Genomic DNA, 25,327 nt, shown 5'->3' on the forward strand with positions numbered 1-25,327 from the left:
GTTTATAAAATACAACATGCGGTTTCACACCCACATGCCTTTGCTTGGAATGCCCTTCTCCTCAACACTCTTCTAACTCCTGTTCACTGATCAGACGAAAGCTCAAGCAGCCACCATGTGGGGCCTTCCCTGATAAGAACTCCCTCCTCCGTGCCTCAGCAGTACTTCTCTCCAGGACTCTCATCTCTCTGAACCGCAAGTCTTTCTACACTGCCTTCCACCAGTGTGCTCCCTGCAGGGAAGACCCCCATCCATCTAGCTAAGCAAATTCCTAACACAGCACTTGGCAAACAGTAGACATTCAATTTGTTTATGGTTCTTTGTTGAGGCATAATATGTAAAAAATAAAGTTAATCACTTTTCAGTGTATAATTCAATGAGTCTTGACAGATATTACCTAGTCATGTAACCATTACGTTTTCCTTCCTAATAATCTATATGAATTTATGTCTCTTATCTTTACCTTATTGCACAATGATATCCTCTAGTATAAGATCAAACAGAACATAATGCGAGAGCAGCCATTCTCCCTGTATTCTCAATCTCTGTGAAATGGTATTCAGTCTTTCACCATTAAGTATGTTAGCAATAGATTTTGTTGTTGGTGTTAGAGGTCCTTTTTTAGGTTGAGAGATTTTCCTTCTATTCCTGGTTTGTTGAGAATTTTAAACTCATGAATGGGTGTCAAGTTTTATTAAATACATTTTCTCCATCTTTTGACATAGTTCTTCTATTTCTTATTCATTTCTTACTAACTGTTATTAATATGGGGAATTACACTGATTTTCAAATGTTGAACTAACCTTAATTCCTAAGACAAACATAACTTGGTCATACAGTACCCTTTTTATAGATTGCTGGATTTTTTTTTTTTAATATAATTTCCACCTCCTGCCCTCGAAATTGTTTGTCAACTATTGGTACAGGACATGCTGGCTTCATAAAAGTCAACTGGGAAGTATTCTCTCCTTTTCTATATTCTCAAAGAATTTATGTAGAATTGGCATTATTTCTTCCTTATACATTTTATGGAATTATCCAGTGAAGTGATCAAGGCCTGGAGTTTTCCTTTTGAGATTTTTAACTAAAATTCAATTTCTTTAACAGAGACAGAGCTAAACAGTCCCATTAATTAGGGCTAATTATTTTAATTTAGAGCTATTTAATTACTTAGTTGAATATGGCTATCATGCTATCTATTTCTTCTTGAAAGAGCTTTGATAGTTTGTCTTTTTCAAGAATTTGTCTGTTTCATGAACACAGTTTTTCAGTTTACGGAATAATGTTCATAATATTCCATTGTCCTTTTAATATATGCAAGCTCTGTAACGATAACCACTCTTTCATTCCTTATACTGATAATTCATGCATTCTCACTTTTTGTCCCTATCAATTGTCAATGGTTGAGCAATTTTCTTGATCTTTATTGACCTCCAGGTTTTAGGTTCACTGATTTTTCTCTATTGCTTTTCTGTTTTCTATTTCATTGATTTCTGCTCTTACCTTCCTCATGTTTCCTTTGGGTTTAACTTGCTCTTATTTTTTCTCATTTCTTAAGGGAAAGTCTTTAGGTCACTGATTTTAGATCTTTCTTCTTTTCTAATATATGCATTTAATTAAACTATGGATTTTCCTCTAAGCACTCCTTTAGCAGCATCCCATAAATTTTGCTATGTTGTTTTTTCATTCAGTTCTAAATGATTTCTAATTTTCTTCATGATTTTTTCTTTGATCGGGTGTTAGAGGTGTGTTTATTTACCAATATTTGAAGATTTTTCTATGTATCTTTATGTTATTAATTTCTAGTTTAATTCTGTTCTGGCCAAAGAACATACTTTCTATAGTTTCAATTATTTTAAACTATTAACACTTGTTTTATGGCCCAGAATATATTTACCTTGGTAATGTCCCACGTGCACTTGAAGAGAGTGTTTATTTTGTTGTTGTTGAGTGGAGTGTTCTATATATGTCAATTAAGTCAAATTAGTTGATAGAATTGTTCACGTGTTCTATAGCATTAATGGCTTTCAGTTTAGTTATTTTATCAATTGCTGAAAGAGGACTGTTAAAATCTCCAACTGTAATTGCCAATAATGTACTTATCCTTTCTATCAGTTTTTGCTTCAGTTATTTTGAGGCTTTCTCATTAAGTACATATACATTCAGGACTATGACGCCTACTTGATGTAACTCTTTCAGCATTATGAAATGTCCCTCTTTATGGTATAGTTTAATATAACTTACGGTTTGTTAAGCTTCTTGTATGTGTGGATTTAGTTTTCACCAAATTTGGGAAAACATCTGCCATTAATTCTTCAAAAATTTTTCCGACCCCTGCCCCCTTCTTCAGGACAATAGTTACATATGTTAGATCTCTTGATACTACCTCACATGTTACTAGTAATCTGTTCATTTGTTTTTCAGTCTTTTTTTCTCCATGTGCTTCATCTTGGATAGTTTCTATTGCTATTTCTTTAATTCACTGATCTTTTCTTCTGCAGTGTCTAATCTGCTGTTTAATACCTTCTGCTTTATTTTTCAATTCAATTATTATATTTTTCATCCCTAAAAGTTTAATTTGGGTCATTTTTTGGGTCTTTTTATATCCTTCTTTTCTCTTCTCATCCTTTCTCTCTCCACAATCCTTTACTACCTATTGTCCAATGTCTGAAACCATTTTTCATATATATTTGGTATTAAAGTAGGTTAAGGCAGGAAGGTAAATCCTGTTGCTGTTATTCCATCATGGCTAGAAGCAAAAGACCAAATTCAATTACTGACTTGAATATAAACCTATCTCAAATGATGCTTCCACTGGGAAGCTTTGCACAAAAACCCACATTCACATTAGGTTCTTTCCAGTCAAACTGTCCAGAACATATAATGCTACTTTTATCACTGACACTGCATGTATGTAACTATGAGTATTTATGTGACTCTCTGTATCTGTATCTGTGTGCACACAATCATCTATTCAGACACTGTGAATGCCTCAGGGTTTATATCTGTAACCACAGTGCTTAACAAAGCGATAGCAAATAGAAGGTGTTCCATAACTGTTAGAGAATGAAGAATAAATGAAAGAAGTCATACAGGGCATCATGCTATGCTCTTTCATACCTGTAAACATGGTATGATGAAAAAACATTAAAGCACAATAAAGCACGGGCCTAGAACTCAGGAGACCAGCCTCTTATCAGCAAGACTATAAATTCTTTGAGAGCAGGAACGATGTCAAATGTCACTTCTGCCTAGCTCCAAGTGTTTGGGAGTGTTAGGCACAAACAGCTAAGGTGAATGAAACATCCATGCTCCCTTGCTTAGCATTATTTGCTACAGGCAGATGAGGTAAACTTTACTTTTTAGTACACCCACATACCTACCTTTACATGCTACTAAATAAATTTCAAGTTTCAGATTAAAGCTATATAATTTTAAATTTTCTTAAAATGGTAAAAGTCATTTTACTGGCATACAACTCATTAGTTTTTGCCCTGAACTTATTTTTTCTTTCTTTGAAGAGAAAAGGCGTAACCCTGTAAACCAGCAGGTGGGCACTAGAAGTAGTATCTTTGAGAGGGTTACCGGCACCCTTCAGGAAAAGCCATGGTCCCCACAAAAGCAGCACGCCAGGATTCAGTATCTTGCACCAGCTCACCACTGCTTCATTATGCCAGCCTTAGCTTCTGTGAGGGAGGTTAAACTGGGTGCCTGTTAAGGCTTCTTCCAACTCTAACATGTGTTAGAAAAGCTTCAAAAGGAGAAACCTTACTTTACTCAAGCTGAAACACATAAAAGAAATCTCAGGCCTAAGAACCTTCCTCAACTCTAAATTATCCTCCTTTCCTAGACAAGCTACTCTTGTACCCTAAAGTCACTAAGAGAATAAAGTTGGTGTGATGGACCATAAGGATTCGCTGACCCTTAGTTTCTGCATTACATAGTAAGAGGAATAATAAGGCCTATCTTGTAGAGTTGTTATCAGAATTAAAGACCATATGGATATAATGCTTGACATGAAGGAGGTCCATCCAGTTCAATAAGTGATGTCAGTTATTATACGTAAACATCACTTCTAATTCTTTATCAGTGACCTACGAATGGAAAGAAATCAGTTATGTGGCAAAGGCTTCAAATACACCTCTCTACACCTGAGCTCCTTTCCTGCCTTAGCTCTAAATATCTCTGCTGTCACTGTACATTTTGACATCTAAGTCCCCAGTCATGTGCCCTGGGGGCACTATGCTGGAAACAGTTTAGTCAGGTTTCTAATAAATGAACAAACTATGACTACCTTTGTATTTGTAGAATGCTTTATAATTTGCAAAATGCTTCTGTATACATGTCATTTGATCCCCATGACACCCCTGTGAGGTACATAGGCCAAGCCTTCTCCCCAGAAGACAAGTGACTTACTTTAGATAAATAACACAGTTAATACATGGTAGCCTTGAGTCTATATACTCCAAGCCAAAGGTTCTCTACACTGAGCATTAAATTTTAGTTAGAAAAATGCCCCAAATATATACTGCACATTCCCCTTTGGGAACATAGTAACAGTATCTGTAGAATACTAAAATAAATCCCATGAACATGATTCCATGTACATAAAAATCAAAAATAGAAAAACAGTTCTCATGGGATTATTTTCCTTCCCTAAATACTAGGCCTGTTTCTGGAGAAAGCCAGTCTGGCACAAGTAGCCTATTGCATTCCTCTGCTTTGCCACAGGAATGGACCTCTGGCTGCAATAGAACAAGCAGCAGCCATTTCACCATTTCAAAGTATAGTTGTAGGATAAATTTGACCCAAACAGTACAGCAGTACAGTGGAGTCTACTCTCCCTATCATAAAGATGGCATTAAAAAAAAAAAAAACAATCAAAGCTACTGCTTATTAACAGCCTATTATGTCGTCAGCTCAGAAATGTTAAGTAACTTTCCCAAAATTATCCAGCTTCTATGTGCCTGCTCAGCTCCATAACCCGTCATCTTTCTATTAGTTAAGTATAAGAGAAAACCAAAGGCAACGTAGTATGTTCTGAATTTTTTCTCATAGATAGCTTCAAATAGCTATTGTTGTTGGATCATGGAGTCAAAAAGTGGGCATTTGAATTCTAAATCTGCCATTAACTTTGAGTCCATCATAAAGTCACTTAACCTCTCTAAGCATCTACCTACATTACAAATACAGACAACAGTCTGGTCCAACTGTCTCCTGTGAAAAATCAATGGAAAGAACAAAACGTAGGCACTTTATACAAAATTCACATACAGAAGAGATTATTATTCACTTAAACTTCCATCACTGTTATCTCTCAGTGACAGATTTGCATGCAAATTTTTCTTTTCCCTAAGACAGGGAATACAGAAGGCACAGTGAACATGTATTTTATTAATCAGGAGGCGAAAAAAAAACATTTAAAGCAAAACTTCTGCCTCTAGAGAAAGCTAATAAAAGAGCCATTGTGCAGTAAAGGACCTGCTTGGTCATTCTGTGCGACAGAACTAGATGGGCTCCCTGCCACAAGGCCTGCAATCTTCAATCTTGGCTGAGTGGTAGCTGTGATTACAGACTGCACATACAAAGATGTTTAGGCTTTCCTTCTGTTTTGAACAAAGTCTCTGGTCTACAGGTGCTGGTGGGGTAACGTAATACCACAGGCCAATACACACCACAGGCATGAAAAGAATGTGGTGTAATCAATTGGCAAATGGGTTATATGGACCTACCACTTCCTAAAACTAGGCATTTGGTTTGAGTAAGACTTTCAGTTAATAAAAATATTTGACAAAAAAAAGTGAAATGAAAAAAAAGATGTGTTCTCCAGTTGCTTAGGTTAAGGAAATTAAGAAAGGGAGTATCTGAGTAAGACCAGGCACTAACAGCACATAATCAATAGCATAATCAATAAAATCTAGTCTAGGGATACAGATTTTATCTTGTATCAGCTCTAATCAACTGACTCCGGCCATCTGAACCACTATCTTGGTGAACAGTCTGAGGCCATGTCTAGGCTGAGCAAGGAAGTATTGGGATTACGTGGCAACGTCTACAATGAGCACAGGATAACATAAGCACCCATTCGTTACCCCTGATCTAGTAAGAATGGAGTAATTTCAGGGTACGCTTGAGTCTTAGATGTAACATTTTCACTCCCAGGAAAATCTGCTAAGAGTCACCAAGTTAATTGAGATTTGAAATAAAACCCAAAGCATGAATATTTTTTACATGTTTTGATACCTTGTAAGTTTTGAAACCTGTTTACCAGAAAGTCTAAAAATAAATCACTTAAGTCTTTAGACTTCATGGTAGAGAAGAAAAAAGCAGATGAATGATAGCATTCTATTTGGAAAATTCTCTTCCCAAGAAACTACTGAGAAAAAAATTGAAACCTTATCCTAGAAAGTAAATTGCTAGGAAACTTACTAAGGCAGAAGATAATGTCAGTGGGGCAAATGGCCTCCTTGGTTCCCTGCCTACCTTGCGAAAGTCAGACAAGTTCACGGAGCCAGTGGTCCTGGGTTACCCACCCTACCTCTGCACTGCTGTAACTACTGTAACTACTGGCCATCACTTCCACTCTGGCTCCTCCTGCTCCGAGCTCCGACAAGGAATTGGAACCCAAATACTTCTGCTATCTCTTCTCACTAGGCTCTGCCACCTATGTAAAATCTATGTATTGTGGCAAAACCACACATTCCAGCTTATTAATAAGGTCATTTACTTTCACTGGTGAAAAGGCCTATCCTCAAAAGTAAGAAAGGCTAAACACATTACTTTGTCAGTCAAACAACATATAGGGAAAGAGAGAGTCATTCATCACTGAAGAATAACTGATGCAGCCCACTTGTTTTACACATGAGGACACCAATGCTCAGAAAGCAGAAGGGACCTGTCTATGCGGAAAGAATAACTCAGGGTTTGAAAATCAGTCTGTATGGTCTACAGAGTGACCCAGAGAAGATTAGTAACTCTGGATAGGCTAAACCAACAGCCTAAAATTCTTCATTATTTAGTCAGCAATGCTTACTATGAGACACCTCCACATAGCCCATCCATGCAGCAACTTTTCCTGTAAAACTCATCTGAGCCATGTAATTTAACCAGTGATATAATGAAGACATTATACAATGTACCAGTGACTACAGTACTGGCCTTGTAAGATCTACAGCAAGGGGTCTGTTCCTCCAACCCTACGTGAGAACACCTAGCAGGGCACGCTGTCAGAAAGCCAGGCTCCAGTTCCTGTGACTGTGAATCACTGGCTTTGTGCTGCACACATTCCCTTCTGGAGGCAACAACTAACAAGTTTAAACACAGTCTGTCCTAACTGGCACTCTGGAAAGTCATTAGTCAACAGATGCTTGATCTACCTTTATCTATATTAACTAGATGTCTCTTATTAACATTGAGCTGGCTTTTAAATACACCATTTTTTAAGAAAGAGGATGTTTTAAAATTAGAAGACATGTTTAAAAAAAAAAACTAAATGTTGTCTATATTGGTTTGCTGGTTTCTGGTAAAGCCAGGACTTTGAAAATTTCTTAAACTATTACACACACACACACACGCACGCACTTGCATACATATACACGTTTGGCTTCTCGGAAGTCCTTTGCCAAGGACTTGCATTATGTGCTCACTGGGATAAGTTGTTCAATTGGATCCTGCCTTTCAATTTTTATGGTAATTTAGTTTTTTACTTCCTTGGCCTTCAATTCTTGTTTAAAGACTGTGTCAGCCCCATCAACTGCTCTGTAGAACTCCTGCCTCCCTAGGGAGCTGAACTTTCAGAGCCCTCTTACTGGATTCGTCCTAACACAGGAAACATTTCTCTCCTCTGCCTTCTATAGTTAACAATGAGATTTCTGAGAAAAACAATTTGGATCTGATTTTGCTTCAATTTTCATCCTGGGTCAAGAGTCTGCAACTCTGAATAATGAGAATAAATTAATTTGTCCCACCACCCCCAGTTATTTTAAACTGGGATTCATCACAGGATAGTCATTATTTATAGAAAAACTTTATCCTTTTCTTACATAATTTAAAATACATTTACATGGCTCTACAATCAAAAAAATATAAAAAGATAAATAGTGAGAAGTCTCCCTCCCTTTCCTGTTCTATACTTACTCTGTTCTCAAACACACACTCACACATGGATTGGTGGTTACTTTAATCGTTTCATGTATATTCTTCCAGAGTTTCTTTACCAAGTAAGTGAATAAAATGTATATGTTATATATAGTCTTATTTTTCCCTATTTTATTTAAAATGTAGCATACCATATGCAATTTTACACCATGCTTTAACAATTTATCTTGTTGATCTTTTCATATAATACATACAGAGCTTCCAGGAGTCCAAAAGATGAGAGCAAGTTCATAAGCACTGGTATTCAGGAGTCAGGGAGCAGCTGGCCTCACGCCAACCATCAGAACAGCAGCAACCTAGTCTCCACACTGGCATGCCTTCTGCTCCTCAGAAATTCTGTCTCAGCCCAGGAAAGAGCCCTACCTAGAAAACTAACCAACTCAGCTGATACAACCTACTCAGTTTACACATGAGGAGGCAGGATGGGAGAGCAGAAAGGACTTGTCCGAAATCAGACAGTGGTCAAGGACAGAACTGGATGTTACTAATTGCTTCATCCAACTGGACGTTGCTTCTGCATTCTGCCCCCAATTTTTCCATTGTACCTCTTATGTCACAAACTTTTAGGGGCTCATCATATCTGCAGAGTAAATTTCGAATTCCTAAATCTAGCATTGTCCCAACTTAGAAGGAAACAGGGTATGATGTGGGGGGAAAGCGAGAGTACTAGTCATAGTCAAGAAATCAGGGTTCTAGTCCTGAGCCCTCTCTGGCCCTGACGTCCCCAACAATGAAAGAAGAGACTTGAACTGGATGCTAACGTCTCTTCGAAGGTTTCCAAAGTCTTTGCCACCATCTAAGCATACTACAGAAGCTGGTCCCCATGGCTATGCCTGTGCTCATGATATTAGTTCCACCTGGAATGTACCTTTTGTTTCTCTTCCTCCACAGCCTTCAAGGCCTACCTTGATCTTCCTGGTATTCACCTACTCAGAAAATGCTCCTTGTGAAGAAGCTAAGCATTCCTACCTCAGCACTTAGAACCCATTCTTCCTGGAATGCCTGGGTAGCTCAGTTGGTTAAGCATCTGCCTTCGGCTCAGGTCATGATCCCACAGTCCTGGGATTGAGTCCCACATTGGGCTCCTTGCTTGGCGGGGAGCCTGCTTCTCCCTCTGCCTGCCACTCCCCCGGCTTGTGCTCTGTCTCTTTCTGACAAATGGATAAATAAAATCTTTAAAAAAAAAAAAAAAAGGAACCCACTCTTCCCTCCAACTAGAGGGATCCTTCCAAAGAGCCACACAAACTGGTCTCAGTCCAGTCAGTTCAATGCCTTCTCAAATGAAACTGATAAAAATGATTTCTCTAACCACCTTATCCCAAGCAGCCCTTCCCGATCACTCTCACCTTGTTCTATTTTCCCTTGTAGTTCTTATGATACTATTTTATGTTTAGTTGATCTCACCCATTGGACTTCAAGCTCTTTTAAGCAGGGACATGTCTTCTTTCTTTCTTTTTTGATTTAGAATAGCACCCGAGTAAAGCACTCAGTACACTCAGTAAATATTTGCTGAACAAAAGAAATACGAGTATTTGTAAAAGATTAAGTACAAACAAGGCCAAGCTGCAGAAACTGCACTTCTAATAGCTACTCTGACAGTGTTTCTTGCATTCAGTAGCTTGTTCTGTAAGAAAGCCCTGCATGGAATTCCCAAACGTCAGAGAGGCAGCAAATGGCTCTGAGAATTGTAGACAGGCAAATGCTAAGAGATCTATATGGAGTCAGACAGATTCTAGTTCTGCTCTGCCACTGTAGAACCTTAATCATGTCCTTAACCACCATAAATCAAAGAACCACCTACCTCACAGGTAAGCAATGAGCATCAGGGAAAATGATTCATGAGGAAGCATCCTGTCAGGTATAAGGCATCATACCTAAAAAGTAAAGTCTTCCTAAAGGCCAGAAGTAGCCTCAAGTTGTTAATATGGGAACAGCTTTATTTAATGCTAAACTGCCCCACAGAAGGTGTCCATTCTTAAAAAAAAAAAAAAAATACACGCACATGCACGTCTACTTATACACATACGTATCTTAAAGGAAAAGTTCAAGTTTAAAAGATACATACTGAAAATGAACCCGATTTACTAGCAAACTCTTATACAAAATCCTGCCTTATATCCCCCCTGTAATATGAAATAAACCCTTTGCGCCAGGACTTCAGACACACAGCCTACTAGTATGAAGCTGAATCTTCCAGTGGAGGAAGATTCTATAGCCTTGGACAGAATACCATGAGCCTCATGGATGTGTCAGGTCACCTGTGGCTTCCACACATTGTTTCTGGGCTGGTTAATAAAAGCAAACCACTCAACTACTTAAGTTACAGCTCTAACAACTCCCAGCACAGGTTAGCATTACTTGTTGCATTTGGTGGATAAGAAAACCAAGCCCTAGCTCTTCTAAGAAGCCAATCTTGATATACAACCCACGCGAATTTCTTCCTAAATATTTATCGTACTGACTGACGAGCATGCACTCTGGTGCTAGATCTTACACCATCTCTGTAGCACGCCAACGTCTTCCTTGTGTGGCAAGGACTATCTCATATTTCTTGTATATTCCCAAGAGCACTTAACATATATCTTTCTCAGCATAATGAAGATGCTGAGAAATACTCATCTGAACTGAACTTAAAATGAAATTGCAGTGACCCGTCTCCTAAGCATTCGAGGAATTTAGGAACAAAGTCAAACAGAATTCCCGCTTCCTAAGTTTCAAATGTAATTTATAACCTATCAAAACAACACTGATTATTCGTATCACTTATATTTTAATTTTGTTTGTAGGCAAAGCTCCATGAGGCATTTCATCCTCAACAAGGAGACAGAATTGACCCACTTCCATTTTCCATCCCACGATGTCCCCACAGAACCTGTAATAGTTTATCTGATGTTGAAAGGTCTACTCTCCAAGACACCTGTATGGTCCTCAAAGGCAAGAAAACCATCTAATTCAACTTTTTTTCTTATCACCTCAGCCTAACACAGTGAGACATACAGTAACACTTAACTTTGAGAACGTCAGAAGGAGAGCGTGTGAAGGAGACAATGTTAAGAAAAAAAGGGTGGTATTACAAGACTGCCAGCCAGTGTGTCCACCTACACCCCAGTAAATGTTTTATTAAGAACAATATTAATTAAAAATAAGAGTGAAGGGGCACCTGGGTGGCACAGCGGTTAAGCGTCTGCCTTCAGCTCAGGGCGTNATAAACAAACATTTATGTGAAACCAAAAACACTGACAGGGTTTGATTACAGAGCAATAAATTCAGCTTCTGCTAGTTTATCATCCCAACTTGAAAGTATTTAGGTGAACTCTATCGTTCCTAAAAAAACATTTCTTCCAAAATAAACCTTTCTTGACCCTTGCCTGGCATTTCTGTTAGAAACAAAAAGATTACTCAAATTCTACTCCTCTGTATTAAAAAGAAAAAAAGAATTTTAGGAAAATCTAAACCTCATCCTAATATAGGTGACAGAGCAACTTTTTTTTACTCTGAGTAAACATTCTCAATTATGTTGAAGCATTTCAAGTTCAATGTTACTGAACTTTCAAATATGCATGAATAATCCTATAACCTGGCAGATAACTTCTAGTTAAATGATCATCAGTCTGGAATGAAGAAATATCTCCTTTGGTCAATTTTTTTCAAGTAGCTACAAGCTACTAGTCAAAGTTTCAAATTAATGAGAATTGCATCTTTGCCAAGTCTATAAAATACCAAACCACATTAATTCTTCCAATTTTCTCATGTACAGATTGGCCTCAAGATTTGGAACCATCCATGCTGCCGAGAGAGGCCTGGCTATTTCACATTACATTCTTGCCCCAAAGCTGAAGAGTAAGAGGTGCTTCCGCCAGAGTCTCCTAGAGGGAGGAAGAACACTGTGGAAAGACCATGGCTTCTGGAGTTAGGCCTGAGTTTAAACCCTGACTCTATCCACTGACAGCATGGCACTGGGCAAGGGACTAACTCTCTCTGAACCCTGATTTCCACATTGGTAAAACAGAGATAATTCAAACTTTCTAGAACTGTTCTGGGGACTACATTGTATTACACATATAAAGTGAGGAGGACGATAAATGTTAAGATTCCTCTTCCCACTTTTTTCACAATCACAAAATACTTATTCAACACTCTTTATGATCAGAGCAACAGCTCCATTTCCTACTTTAGTGTCACTTTCAGGTCTGCCGGCAGCCAGGTCACAGTTTGTTAAAATATTTATACCTGTTCAAGATGATCCATGCCAGTTTTTTAATTTTTTAATTTTAATTTTTTAAAAGATTTTATTTATTTATTTGTCAGAGAGAAAGAATACAAGGGGAGGTGCAGAGGATGCGGGACTCAATCCCAGGACCCTGGGATCAAGACCTGAGCCAAAGGCAGATGCTTAACCAAATGAGCCACCCAGGCATCCCTCTGTGCCAGTTTTTCAAAAGAAAGAGTTCTTGATGAAGAAAACAAAGCACGTTTATAAGCTTTATAAGGTCTTCTCCTATCTTTGATTGAAGAACAATTTTATTTATTTATTTGACAGAGAGTGAGAGATAGAGGGAACACAAGCAGGGGGAGTGGGAGAGGGAGAAGCAGGCTTCCTGCTCACCACCACGGGGCTCCATCCCAGGACCCTGGGGGAGTATGACCTGAGCCGAAGGCAGACACTTAACAACTGAGCCACCCAGTCGCTCCTGCCTGAAGAACAATTTTTTAATACTCTAACTACTTTCAAAACTTTTTCATTTTGGGTCCCACTGATATGTGGGAATTGTCACTGTCCTTAGAGAAGATAACCAACACATTTATTCTGAAGAAACTACTAGCCAGAGGACTCACTGGAAGAAATCTTGTTACAGAAACTTGGCAATATTCTAGGTTTCCATTCAGTTTGCAGAATTTTGTGAATTCTAACAAAATGGTATCAATTTTTCTCCTATGAATACGGTTTGTTTCAAAGAAAAATTCTTGTGTGGATTTATTTGCTACTCTATTCAGGGTTTATTTAGCTCATCATTTTAGAAAATGAGTAAACTATTATATTAGTTGCTATTTACACAGTTTAGTTACCACATGGTGCTAAATATTTCCTGAGGAAAAAACCCAGCTTGGAATTTAAGCCAATATGACAACTGTACAATAAAACAGAGAACTTCTAGAAAGCCAAGCATTTTGTTTAGGTTCGAAGAACTCTACTAATTCAGGATTTTTTGTTTCTCAAGAATAGTCTGCCGCTATCCTTATTTTGCAGTTTAATATAAATGTAAAAATTCTCTTCCTCTAGCCTTCTGACACATAAGAGAAGGACACTAGTTGGCATGTACTATTTTTATGTTAACAGCCAAAGCTATTTTGAGCCATTTTAGTACTACCCAATACTTATGCCAAGAAAAAACGTTAGCATGACATTAGCAAGCTAAAAAAATAAGCTCTCAGTTTTTGGTCACTCAATGAGCACATTACTTTTTAACAACCCCACTGTCTATCTTGTGGACATTAAGTAGTAACAGAGCTCAAAAAATAAGCCATTAAATCATAATTAGACAGTCTTACCTTTTGCGCATCTCCTGTAAAATATGCAATGGCCAGGGTGGGCACAATCATGAACAGTGCATTGTAATAGAGCAGACCGTATTTTCCCAGCTCCTAAAATAGTAAATAATTAGGTGTTTCATCTGGTTCTAGCAGACAGATATACACAACCCTATATAGAATACCACTCCCACTACACACACACAGACACCGCTCCCCCACAATACAGACAGAAAATCAACCAAGTCATAGATTTTGCAAACATTAAGAAATAACATACACTTTCAAAGGGGGGGGAAGCAAATATTCAAGATTTTAAATTTGTTTGAAATAAATTCATTGAGTGCTTAAAATCAGAAATAAAAATAACATCAACTGGCTATCTCAAAACAGCAAGCAGGGAAGACATTATTTTGAATATACACACACCTTTCTATATGAACACAATCCTGAAGCCCTTTCCTTTCCAGAACTGAATCAAAAGCCATCAACTCTGTCTTGAACTTTTCCGAACCATAACAAAGTGCCATTTGGCTCAAAATAGCTTTGGCCGTTAACATAAAAACAGTGCATGCCAACTAACTATTTCAAAAAGATAAAAATTTTTAATAGTAGTAGCTTCCATTAAAATACAATCATCATACAAAGTCATCAAGGCAAATAAATGGAGAACAAGACATAAAGGTATATTTAAAGAAAATTTGTTGGAAACGTCTACACTGACTCTATTCCTATATCTTCAAAGATCCTCAAAATAAACCTCTGAAATAATGAAAGCTACTGGGATGGCCACTCATTCTATGGTTCTATCTGGAGAGGCAAAGCCCCCTGCTAAGACAATACAAACTTGATACTAATACTACTATTGAGTAGTCAGGTACTTGTATTTATGATATCAACTCAAAAAAATCACCTGAACTAGTTTCAGAAATATTGTACATATAATACAGCAGACTAAAAACTCAGCAGATAGGGTCATGTGACTTAGAAAACATGGGTAGGGAAATAAGATAAAATCGTGGTGAGTTACAAGATTTAATAATGAGATAAAAAATATACCACTGTTCAGGAAAAATTATGGTGGCATCTGTGAAATCTCATGTGGGTCCTTACACAGGATACATCATGATAAAAAGGACAGCTCCTTCAATAACAGCCATATGATACATACAGCCAAGTTCTACACAGTTGCTTTTTTTTTTTTTTTTAAGATTAAGAGAGAGTGAACATGTGCATCTGTGAGCAGGGGGAGCCATGGAGTGAGAGAGAGAACCCCAAGCAGACTCCCCACTGAGCGTGCAGCCCACATGGGGCTCAATCTGACAACCCGAGATCATGACCCGAGCTGAAATCAAGAGTTGGACGCTCAACCGACTGAGCCACCCAGGTGCCCCTACACGGCTGCTTACAATAATGCAAACTTCTACCATAATGTAGTGAAAGCAATGTGGCTCAAATTCTCTGCTTTCTGATGGTCTGACTTATCTAAAGATAAAATTTAGTGTGTACATATTCAAAGTATATAGTAGACCAACAAACAAAAAATATCTGTAAGCCTTTGTAGGCATGCTGCAAGTTAAGAGAAAAAGGCTGGGTATGGAAAGTTCATGTGTATGAGATCTAGGCCAAGGAACTCAGCGTTGTTTCTTAAGAGAGAGCAATCCTAATGCTCCCTGAAGTTTCCCATTATTTGGTAGGACAAATACACAAAGTCCACACTTGATTTGCAGCCCCTTTCAACACTCACTCACTTCTTCCCATCTCTCCTAAGTATTTTTCTTTATTCCCTGCTTTTTTCCAGACAAACTGACATTACCACTCCCAACATCAGTAAACATTCTTAAAGATTTAGATTGCTACCTACTTTTGAATCTAATTTCTGTTTTACATATGCTCCATTTGCTGCTGTCAGGACATCATTTATCAGAATGAAAACATATCCTTCCAGATCAAATGCCAAGTCAGAGCTGTAAAACATAAGCAACACTTTAATAACTTACATTTAAAGTACATGCATGTAATTTTAAATAGGTCTGAAGTACGATAAATGGAAAACCTACTCTTATCTAGGTAAATAAACATTAGGCATTTTATCAGCTATTGGTATTTCTTGATTCCTGGTTATAATTTGCAATTTCATACTCAATAGGGAAGTCTTCAGAAATGAGAAGTACTAATGCTTAAATACAATCATTAGCAATAATTAATCACATCAATTAATACCACACTGCTCTGAATTCAAAGTCAGACAAGAAGAAGAAGTAACCAAATTCACCATTATAATACATCTGAAGCAGGAAGAAGGCATCAGAGCTCAATTTCAGAGAGAAGGAAACCAAAAAGATGAAGTTGTTAACACATCATTTTCCAAGGATTCATTCATTCAAAAGGCAGGTTGTACAGGTGGTTGGGTCACTGGGTGGAATTTCTCAAGGACAGATTGTAGTTAGTTCTGAGATCAAGCTACAACAATGTCTAAGCACACAGGAGGAACTCAAATACCTAAATGATTGCCTAAGAAGACTATGAGATATAACTAGCAGGATTAGGGAAGCTGAAATTTTCTAGTATTAGTTGAGTACCAGGTACAATACCAGAACTTAGTAAACCGAACAGAATAATGAAAATATAAGTATGCCTTCAATAAACTTTAGCACCCTAGCTAAGATAGTGGCCCAACATCCTGTGATTGTGCAAAAATATTACATCATAGCTAAACCAGTACATGGAAATGAGGCCTCCGAGGAACTCAATGCCCCTGCAATTTTCGGCAGAGCTAGCTTAATGTATAACCCCAAGCAGCCTGACAACCTTCTAAGTTCAGACTCCCTTTCCTCCCAATCTTTCCCAAGTAAAAGGTTCTGATTAGATAAGGCTGATCCAGATAGCAATCCTCCTCAGAAACTTTCCGCAGGCCAGGGTTGGCCCTGAGGAACTCCTATTGTTTGGTTCAATTCTGGATCCCACCAGATGTACAGAAATGCTTCAAAGAGGTTAGAGGGTCATACAGAATTTTTCTTCAAGAAGGCTATATTACCTCAAGGGAAAAACAGTCAGCTATGTGACCAAATTCTAGTAACCAATTTTTCTATCCTTTTTCTTTTTTTTTCCCTAAAGAATGAAATTTCACTTGGAGATTTAGGGTAGAATTTGTCTTATAATTTATATTTCCCCCTGCCTATACTACAGGAACGATGAAGGTAAATAAGTCAACCCAAGAAGCACACTGAACTCCCAGACAGAAAATCTATGTCAGGCAGAACTTGTGGCATTAGCAAACCCATACATGCATACTCTGGTCTAAGTAAAATGCAGAAGGCTTTTGCTGAGTCTTTGGGAACACATTTTCTCCCTGCATTTTAAAACTGAAACTTAAGAACAATGGGAAAAACTTCAGTAATTTAATAGAATATCTAAGTTACAGCACTTGTGATATATATTAAGTGAGGCCAAATAAAGAAATTCTATTATTTATTATTCCACCACAAGGCAAATAATTCATTATCATTTGCCTTTTCTGAGACACTATTTTCCTTAGCACTATGTAAAGTAAAAGAATACCACATGATTTATAAAAGCACACAAGCTCTGGAGTCAGGCACAAATTCAAATTCCATTTATTAGCTGTGTAACCTTGACCAAGTTTCTGAACTTAGGCTTCAGTTTCCTCAACTAAAAATAGGAAAATTATACCCACATCTTTCAGAGATGTTGTAAAGAACGAATAAATATGTGTAAAATTCCAACATATTGTGTGGCATATGGTATGTGCTCAATTAGTAGATGAATCCGATTTTGCCACCCTTGACCTTAATGTGGCCAAAAAAATTTAAATTCCCAAAGAGTCTTTTTGATGCTTTTCAAGGACATGATTCTTACTTAGCGTATACAAAATTCTTTTTCTATTGGTAACCGATTATCATCAATAATTATTGATAATTTCAGTGTGGTCTTAACACGTTCTTACCTGGCAGCTACAAAGGCTCCAATAATCATTGAAAATACAGTCATCTTAATACCCCAAGAAAAAGTCTTCCTACAAAATAAAATTAAAAAGTGCATACATGTGCCTTTAGTTATTCACAAAGATTCATTCTGCAACATAGGCAAAAAACAAACAAAAAACCCACGAACTTTTCCTTTAAAAAGCTATAACAATCATATTTTAAATGTTTCCAAGGAATTGGATATTTCAAAGAATCCCTCTGTTGAAGCAAAACTTATACAAAAAAAGTACATTCACTTTTTTCTTATTCTTACATTTGCTATTGAGTTTGAATCTTTGCAAATCAGAATTTCTTTAAGTAGAAAAAGATCACACACATTTGTAGTAAAAGTAGCCATAACTGGAACACTATTGAAAACCTATACTGAGGTTTCTGACCCAGCTTCACCCAGCAGCAACAGTAGGTATAGAAGTCTTTAAAGTATATCTCACGTTCAGACATTCCAACTCCAATTCATAATCTCCCCAATTACTGACCCCATAAACTATCAACTCCTACAAAGGAAGAAAGTGCTTATACTTCTCAAAAGATAAAGTAGAAACAAGACAAGTAATTTTACTATCTCACAGATGCAGGGTCCCTTTTCAAGATGACTAATGTCTGTTGAAGACTAGATACATTAGAAATTTAGCTCACTTGAGTAAAACTCCTTCAGCAAACATTGTAAACAGGATGGAGAACCTTCTCAGAACTGTAAACATTGGCAAGCTGCAGAAAATTTTAAAAAAGGAAAGAAATATAATTAGGTAAAATAAAGTTTAACAATTTATTTTTTTAATTAAGACTCTCCAAATAAATACCATAAAACACTAATGTGTTCCTTCCATTATGCTGATTAATTCCATTCCATGTTGATTAATCTGTGATTAAATTAAACCTATATTTCTCTCTAGAAATAGTTATTTGAAAGCCTGAAAGAGTTGCTTTTATAAAACTACTAGAAATAAGAAACACCAAAATACCAATAAAATATGGTAGAGATCACGTATCTCTTATCAAAGACTAATAACAGCCACTTTTTAATTTTACACTACTTATTATACAAACACCCTGAACAGTAACCATGTTAGTTTTTAAAAGAAAAAGACCTTTCTTCCTTCTTTACTAGACTGATCTTACTTCCCACCCCACCCCCACCAAAACATCTCCAACCCTCCAAACAGCATCTATGATAATCTCACCCCATGAAATATTCCTTGATTGCCCTTTTGTGGAGGTACTTTTGTCTTCCTCTAAATTATCAGAGCACTTTGCTTACACCAAACATACAGCCTCTTGCAATAGAGTTATTTCTGAATATATCTCATCTCACTCCAAAGCGCCTTATACTTTTGCTGGCAACCAAAGATAGGGTGTGGATGGATGGATGGATGGATGGATGGATGGATGGATGGATGGATGGATGACAATGGATGAAAAGAGCAAATTCTATAAAAGCAGCACTTGCAGTAGGTCTACATTTCTTTCCAAATGGGTAATGAGATGGAAAAGGATGCCCCACCCATGATAAATTTGACTTCCATGAACCCTTCCCCAAAGATATCACCATGGCACTCTGCCAAATTTCTTGGGTTCTGAAGAGGAAATGAAAAACGCTTTGTCTCTGATCCTCAGAGATCTCCCCATTCTGTTTTACAATCATCTAATATGCCAGGAATTTAGCTTAAGTGTAAATAGGGAAACCATGGATTTCTGTTAAATGGCTTCTCCATGTGTATAATTTTAATATCACATACAACTGATACATACTACACTCCTTAAGTGGAGAAGCCAAGAATTAGGAGATTAGAGGATAAAACAAAACAGTACTGCTGCAGAGCTGAGAACTATTGCTTCTTTTTTTAAAGTGAATATGCTGCCTCTACAGTGATTGGTCATGGGTATATTATTAATCATATTCGTACCAGAATTCCACCTGATATTATTTTAACTACCTCACACTAAAAGAAAAACTACAAAAGTTATCATATCCACACTCTGATTTTGCTTACAGAATTTGCCTAAAATATAATATTTATAAATTGTATTGAAGAATTGAAATCCCAGGAACCTAGCATATAGTCTTCACTACTACAGGCCTAGAAAAATAATGAAAATCTCCTGTAACAGCAATTTATAACATTTTAAGACTTCTACTATCAAGGTGGGGGGGGGCAGAACCCAAAACAAAAACTTTCTTTCCAAACTTAAAAGAATTTAAATGAAAACCTTTGGTGTAATCTTATTTAGTAACAGAAGCGTTCTGGTTCTTTCATTTTTCCAGAATCAATAACAATGTGTTAAATATTTGGCATTCAAGTACAGTTTTAAGAATACATTATATTAACCTCACTAGTAAAATAAAGTTATCCATACTTCAGTTTCTTTGTGCTGAACAGTCCCGTGATTTGGTTCCCAAAATATAGTAGAGGTAGTGGAAACGTCTAGAAAATTTAAAAAGGGATAACAAAGCTCAATAATAAAAATAGCTAAAACAAGGTCCTTTCAAACAGAAACAGTTTTGTTTATATGATCAAATTCTTTCCACTTAAAACATAAGATTAGAACTCATACACAATTTTGACCCCCATGAAGCACCCAAAAAACATTATTCCTGGATAATACCACTACTATGGCAAAGAGAGGGAAGAATGGAGAAGAAAAAAAGAAACAGAAATATGAATATGATCAAAACATATGAGACAGAAACATCATTTGCTTTAAAATATTGTAATGTATTAGCCCAAGGTTCTAATGTCAGCAAAAAAAAAAAAAAAAAAAAGAAANAAAAAAAAAAGGAAAGGCATTTCATCTTCGGGTGAAGTCAAGCAGAAGCAGAGAAGAATAAGAAAATAAACCCAGAGAATAATGAATGTAGGATACACCGGCTAGATTAGATGGATGTAGAAAATGCAAAACAGCTGTACTCCCAACAAGTGTTCATTAATCAAAACAACACAAGATTTCTGGGGGCCTTTTTCCCTTAATTTTAAGGAGTTGGTAGGACTTTTTAAAACACATATTACTACATTTATTCTTTACCTTCATTATAACCACTCTGGGTAATTTCAAGACTGCAATTTTTAAATATGCAGAGGTCTGATAAAAATATATTATGACTTGTTTTCAGAAAATAAAATATTACTTTTCTTTTCTTTTTTTTTTTTTTTTTACCTTTCGAGGTACATTTCTGTCAAGGTCAGGAAACTTGACTACTCTGAGCGCCTTTCCCACCCAGAGAACTGCCACTGTGGCCACCATCTGTAAACAGAGAACACAGATTCACTGTTCTACATATAAAGACACACACAGAAGTTCTAACGACATAAACCACGTAATGCTGAAGATTCCAACTAACCTGGCCAAGTCCAACACATAGTGAGGAGGGAAATCTACAAAAAAGGTAGAGAGAGAAAAAAAATAACGGGTCAGAAAAACCCAAAACGCAGCTCTGTGAATTCAATTTGCACATCAGCAACCTTAAAATGTATTCTGGAAACAAACACCAACGTCTGCTCCTTATCCAAAAGAAAATGTGAGAAAAATCCCTGCTGGTTGTCAGGCAACACCGCTGATTTTGTAGCCTCGGGCGGCCACTTGTCTCATCTTGTCCGTGTCCACAATTTCAGTCAGCTGCCTGCAACGGATTTTTCAAGCGGTGAAGACAGAGGTGTCCTCAACGGTTTCACATCTTTAAAACAAACATGCTTCTGCTTCTGCCTCATGGTCCCAGTGACAGCAGCAAAATCGTCTTAAATGAGCTGGAGGATGCGCACGTCCCCAGAGGCTGTCAGAGAACTCGGGGACCCTGAAGCCCCGGACCCCGGTCCAGGCTGCGGGTAAGGGAGGGCATCCCTCGCTCTGCTCCCAACCTGGCATGCACAAGAGCCAAAAGTCACGAAGCAACAACGCTCCATCGCCCTGAAGGGCAAGGTTTCCAGGGCGCTGCTCGGCGGGCGCTTTCCCACCGCGCTCGAAACGCGCGCCGGGCAGTCCGGAGCTCCGCGCCCGGAGCCGGACCCGCACCCCGGGCCCGCGCGCCAAGCCGGCCCCGCCGCCCCGGCCGCTCATTCACCGCCCGCCCTCCCCAGCTCCCGCCCAACTTTGTTCAGCTTTAACTTTAACAGCGTAAGTCCAGGGAGCCGGCGCCCCGCCGCCGCGCGCTCCTCCCCACGGCCTCGGCCGCCGCCGCCGCCTCGGCCCTACCTGTAACTAGTGAGCACGCTCTTGTTGACCACCACGATCAGGAAGGAGCTCACGCCGTAAAAGCCGGCGGCCAGCAGCTTCAGGAACACCGTCAGCGTTTCGGCCGACGCCATCCCCAGCTCCTCCTCATGTCTGTGTGTGGAGGATTTCGCGGGGGCTTCTCCTTTAACCCGGGCATGCTGACGTCTATGAACTTCCGCCATGGCTGCGGCGGCGGCGGCCTGCGAGGGGAGCGGCGGGAGGCCCTGGCGGTGGGGCCGAGCGGTGCGGGGGACCTGGTCCCGGGGGACTCGCGGGACCCTGGATGGTGGACTGTGCCGGCTGCGCCCTCACCGCCTCAGCTCCCTGCGCGGTCGCCGCCCGTCCCCGCCCAGGGGCAGGAACGCTGGGTTTCACACCCTTGGGGACTTTGTTCGGGCAGTATGCAACACAGGGTCAGAGGGTAGGGGCCGCGCCGGTACTGGCTAGGGCGTGGGTTGGAGAGAGACTGGAGAAGGGGCAAGCGGCGGCCCTGAATTCGGGCGCAGACGGAGAACAGGCCAAGGGGGAACCACTCGGGGACACGGGAGCGCTAGGCAGCAAAGCACAGCCACACAACACCGCCGCCGTCTCGCGCCTGCGCACGAGTCTGCGCTGGGTCTCTCCGCGGCCTCGCTTCTAAAGCCGGGGAGGCTGGCGGCCGGGGACCCAGAGGCCGTATTCTCCAGATAACAGCCGCAGCAAAAGTACAGACCATCCTCCCCTCGGTAACAGGTGGCTGGTTTAGTAGTTCTCTGTGGTGCCAGCGTCTAGACTCACTTTGAATGCTCTCTTAGCCTCTCAGAAGGTCAAAGCCCTTCAAAAGTATCATAAGTGGGTAAAAGCAAACATTCAACAAACATTTCCTTCTGCATTCCCTCAGGCTTCTTACATTTTCTGAACGTAGAAAACACCAAACTACTTTCTTTGCAGATCACGGAAAAACTTGCTTAAGAAAAACGTAGACATATCTTAAAAAGTAGTAAGATAATCAAACAACTTGGGGATTGGCGACAGAGCGAGGGTTTGGGAGCCGAGTTCCAATTCTAGGATTCCTAGCAATGCCCCCCCCCATAACCACGTGCTCTTGGGTCAATTAGTTGACCTCTCTGGGCCAGCATCTCCTTATCTCAATGAATGTAAAACTAGCGCAGAGCTAGTTTTCAGTAAGTGGCAGTCATTATTACATAACAGAAACAAGTCATTATTATCAGCTTGAGCAAAGAAATGACATACCTAATTTTAATGTCAAAAAAGAACGTCCAATTATTTCTCTATTTTGTCTTTTTTATTTCTTTTATCCCATATTTTGTAATTGTGGTAAAATATACATAACATAAAATTTACTATTTCAACCTGTTTTTTTATTATGGTAAGATATGCTTAGTATAAAATTTATCATTTTACCACTCGGTGTACAATTCAGTGGCATTAACTACATTCACATTGTTGTGCAACTCACCACTACCCATCTCCAGAACTTTTGCATCATCTCTAACTGAAATTATGTAACCACTAAACAGTCTTTCCCATTCCTCCCCCCCCCCAACATCTAGTAACCCTATTCTTTCTGTCTCTATGAATTTGACTATTCTGGGTACCTCATGTAAGTGGAATCATATGGTATTTGTCCTTTTGTGTCTGACATTTTACTTAGCATAATTCTTTCAAGGTTCGTCCGCTTTTGGATATGTCAGAATTTCCTTCCTTTTTAAGGCTAGATAATACTTCATATTGTGTATATCTTTTGATCCATATCTTTTGAGTTCTTCCGTGAACACCTTTGTTCTTTGAATATTCCTTAGGAAACACTGGTACACAGAATGAAGTTTTTTTTTTTTTCTTTCATCTTTGTTTTTTTTTTAAATGATTTATTATTATATTATGTTAGTCACCATACAGTACATCCCCAGCTTCCGATGTAAAGCTCGATGATTCATTAGTTGCATATAACACCCAGTGCACCATGCAATACGTGCCCTCCTTACTACCCATCACTGGTCTTTCCCATTCCCCCACCCCCCTCCCCTCTGAGGCCCCCAGTTTGTTTCTCATAGTCCATAGTCTCTCATGTTTCCACAGAATGAAGTTCTTAACATGGCCCACAAGGACTTAGGGGATCTGACTTCTGCCCACATCTCCAGAGGCGCTCCTCACATTTCCCTCCCCAAGCTGCAACTAAATTAAACTATGCCCAGTCCCCTGAAGAACGATGTAGGTTCCTGCTTCTGTGTCTTTACTCCCATTTTTCCCTCCTTCTGGGATCCTTTTTCTCTCCTTCCTCTCCCCTCTTTCCTGAAGAACTCATTTTTCCTTTAGTATTTAGGCAAAGTGTTACCTCCTCTTTGGTTACCTTCTTTCACACTGCCCCTCCGTGCCCTCCACAAAAATGATATCTCTCCTTTGTGCACCTCCCACCCCATCTTTATACATCCCCATAATAGAAGCTCTGGAATTACATGTTTATATGTCAGGCTGTTCCAGTGGACAGTGAGCTCCCTAAGGACAAGGATAGGCAGAGACACCTAGCACAGTTTAAATGTTTTTGCTGAATGAATAACTTTTCAACAATGAGGAAAAAATGGGCAGATGTCTTCCTTAATTGCTAGCAGCAGAAGAAAAATAGCTAGAAAGTTATATTTTGGGAAACACCTATGAAAAAATTACTATAAAAATAATATCCCTCATAGCAAAAGCAAACAACAAAATAAACTTGTATCACATAAAAAGTATCTTCCCCTCTTCCTCTTCTAGCAACTCTTTCAAGAAAGTAACTGCTAACAAGTTAGAGGTTGTATTTAATGCCATGTTCCATACACATATGAATACATACATGCATACATATGTGTGTACGTATCCATATACATACACATGTATATTTACACACATGGATTTTTATACATTTTTTAACATACATGGAATAGAACCAAGTAAGAATACTGAGCCTCAAGCCAGACACTGCTTCTGACACTACTTTTGTGACCTTGGGCAAGTTACTTGACAATACTGTGCCTCAGTTCCCTTATCCATAAAATAAAGATTTCAATAGCACCCACCTCATAGGGTTGTGGTGAGAATTGAATGAGTTAATAAATAAAAATACTTAGAACGTAGTACATACTTCACAAGTGTTTATAATAATAATAATTACTATTATCATTATTGTGATTATGCAAACTTTCTGTTTTCACTTAGTATTCTTTAAAGATCTTTCTGTGGCAGTAGAGAAATTCTACCTCATTTTTTTTAACAACTGCTGAAAATTCCATTTGCTAGATGCATCATAATCTATGTAACCGTCCCCATGGACATTTAGATTGTTGCCAGTTTTTTGGTTTATAAACAATGCAGCTTTGATCATCCTTGTCCATTCAACTTTGCAGAGGTATACATTTCTAGAAGTGGAATTGTTTAATTAAAGGCTATATTTT

The 25,327-nt window shown here is 38.6% G+C and overlaps 1 protein-coding gene across 1 annotated transcript in view; it reads right to left on the reverse strand.

Moving 5' to 3' along the window:
• The window catches only part of SLC35D1 (solute carrier family 35 member D1), a 49,366-nt gene extending 26,878 nt beyond the window's left edge, over positions 1-22,488 (reverse strand). Inside the window, exons 1-8 of the mRNA XM_002921947.4 lie at positions 21,879-22,488; positions 21,031-21,064; positions 20,847-20,933; positions 20,049-20,116; positions 18,330-18,401; positions 17,654-17,722; positions 15,551-15,653; positions 13,708-13,800 (exon numbers count right to left, since the gene is read on the reverse strand). Of these exons, the coding sequence (XP_002921993.1) occupies positions 13,708-13,800; positions 15,551-15,653; positions 17,654-17,722; positions 18,330-18,401; positions 20,049-20,116; positions 20,847-20,933; positions 21,031-21,064; positions 21,879-22,081 (729 nt within the window). The 5' untranslated portion in view covers positions 22,082-22,488. The remainder of the gene's footprint in view (positions 1-13,707; positions 13,801-15,550; positions 15,654-17,653; positions 17,723-18,329; positions 18,402-20,048; positions 20,117-20,846; positions 20,934-21,030; positions 21,065-21,878) is intronic.
• Between the last annotated feature and the right edge of the window lie 2,839 nt (positions 22,489-25,327).

This window comes from Ailuropoda melanoleuca, chromosome 2 (assembly GCF_002007445.2).
Source record: "Ailuropoda melanoleuca isolate Jingjing chromosome 2, ASM200744v2, whole genome shotgun sequence".
Taxonomy (NCBI): domain Eukaryota; kingdom Metazoa; phylum Chordata; class Mammalia; order Carnivora; family Ursidae; genus Ailuropoda; species Ailuropoda melanoleuca.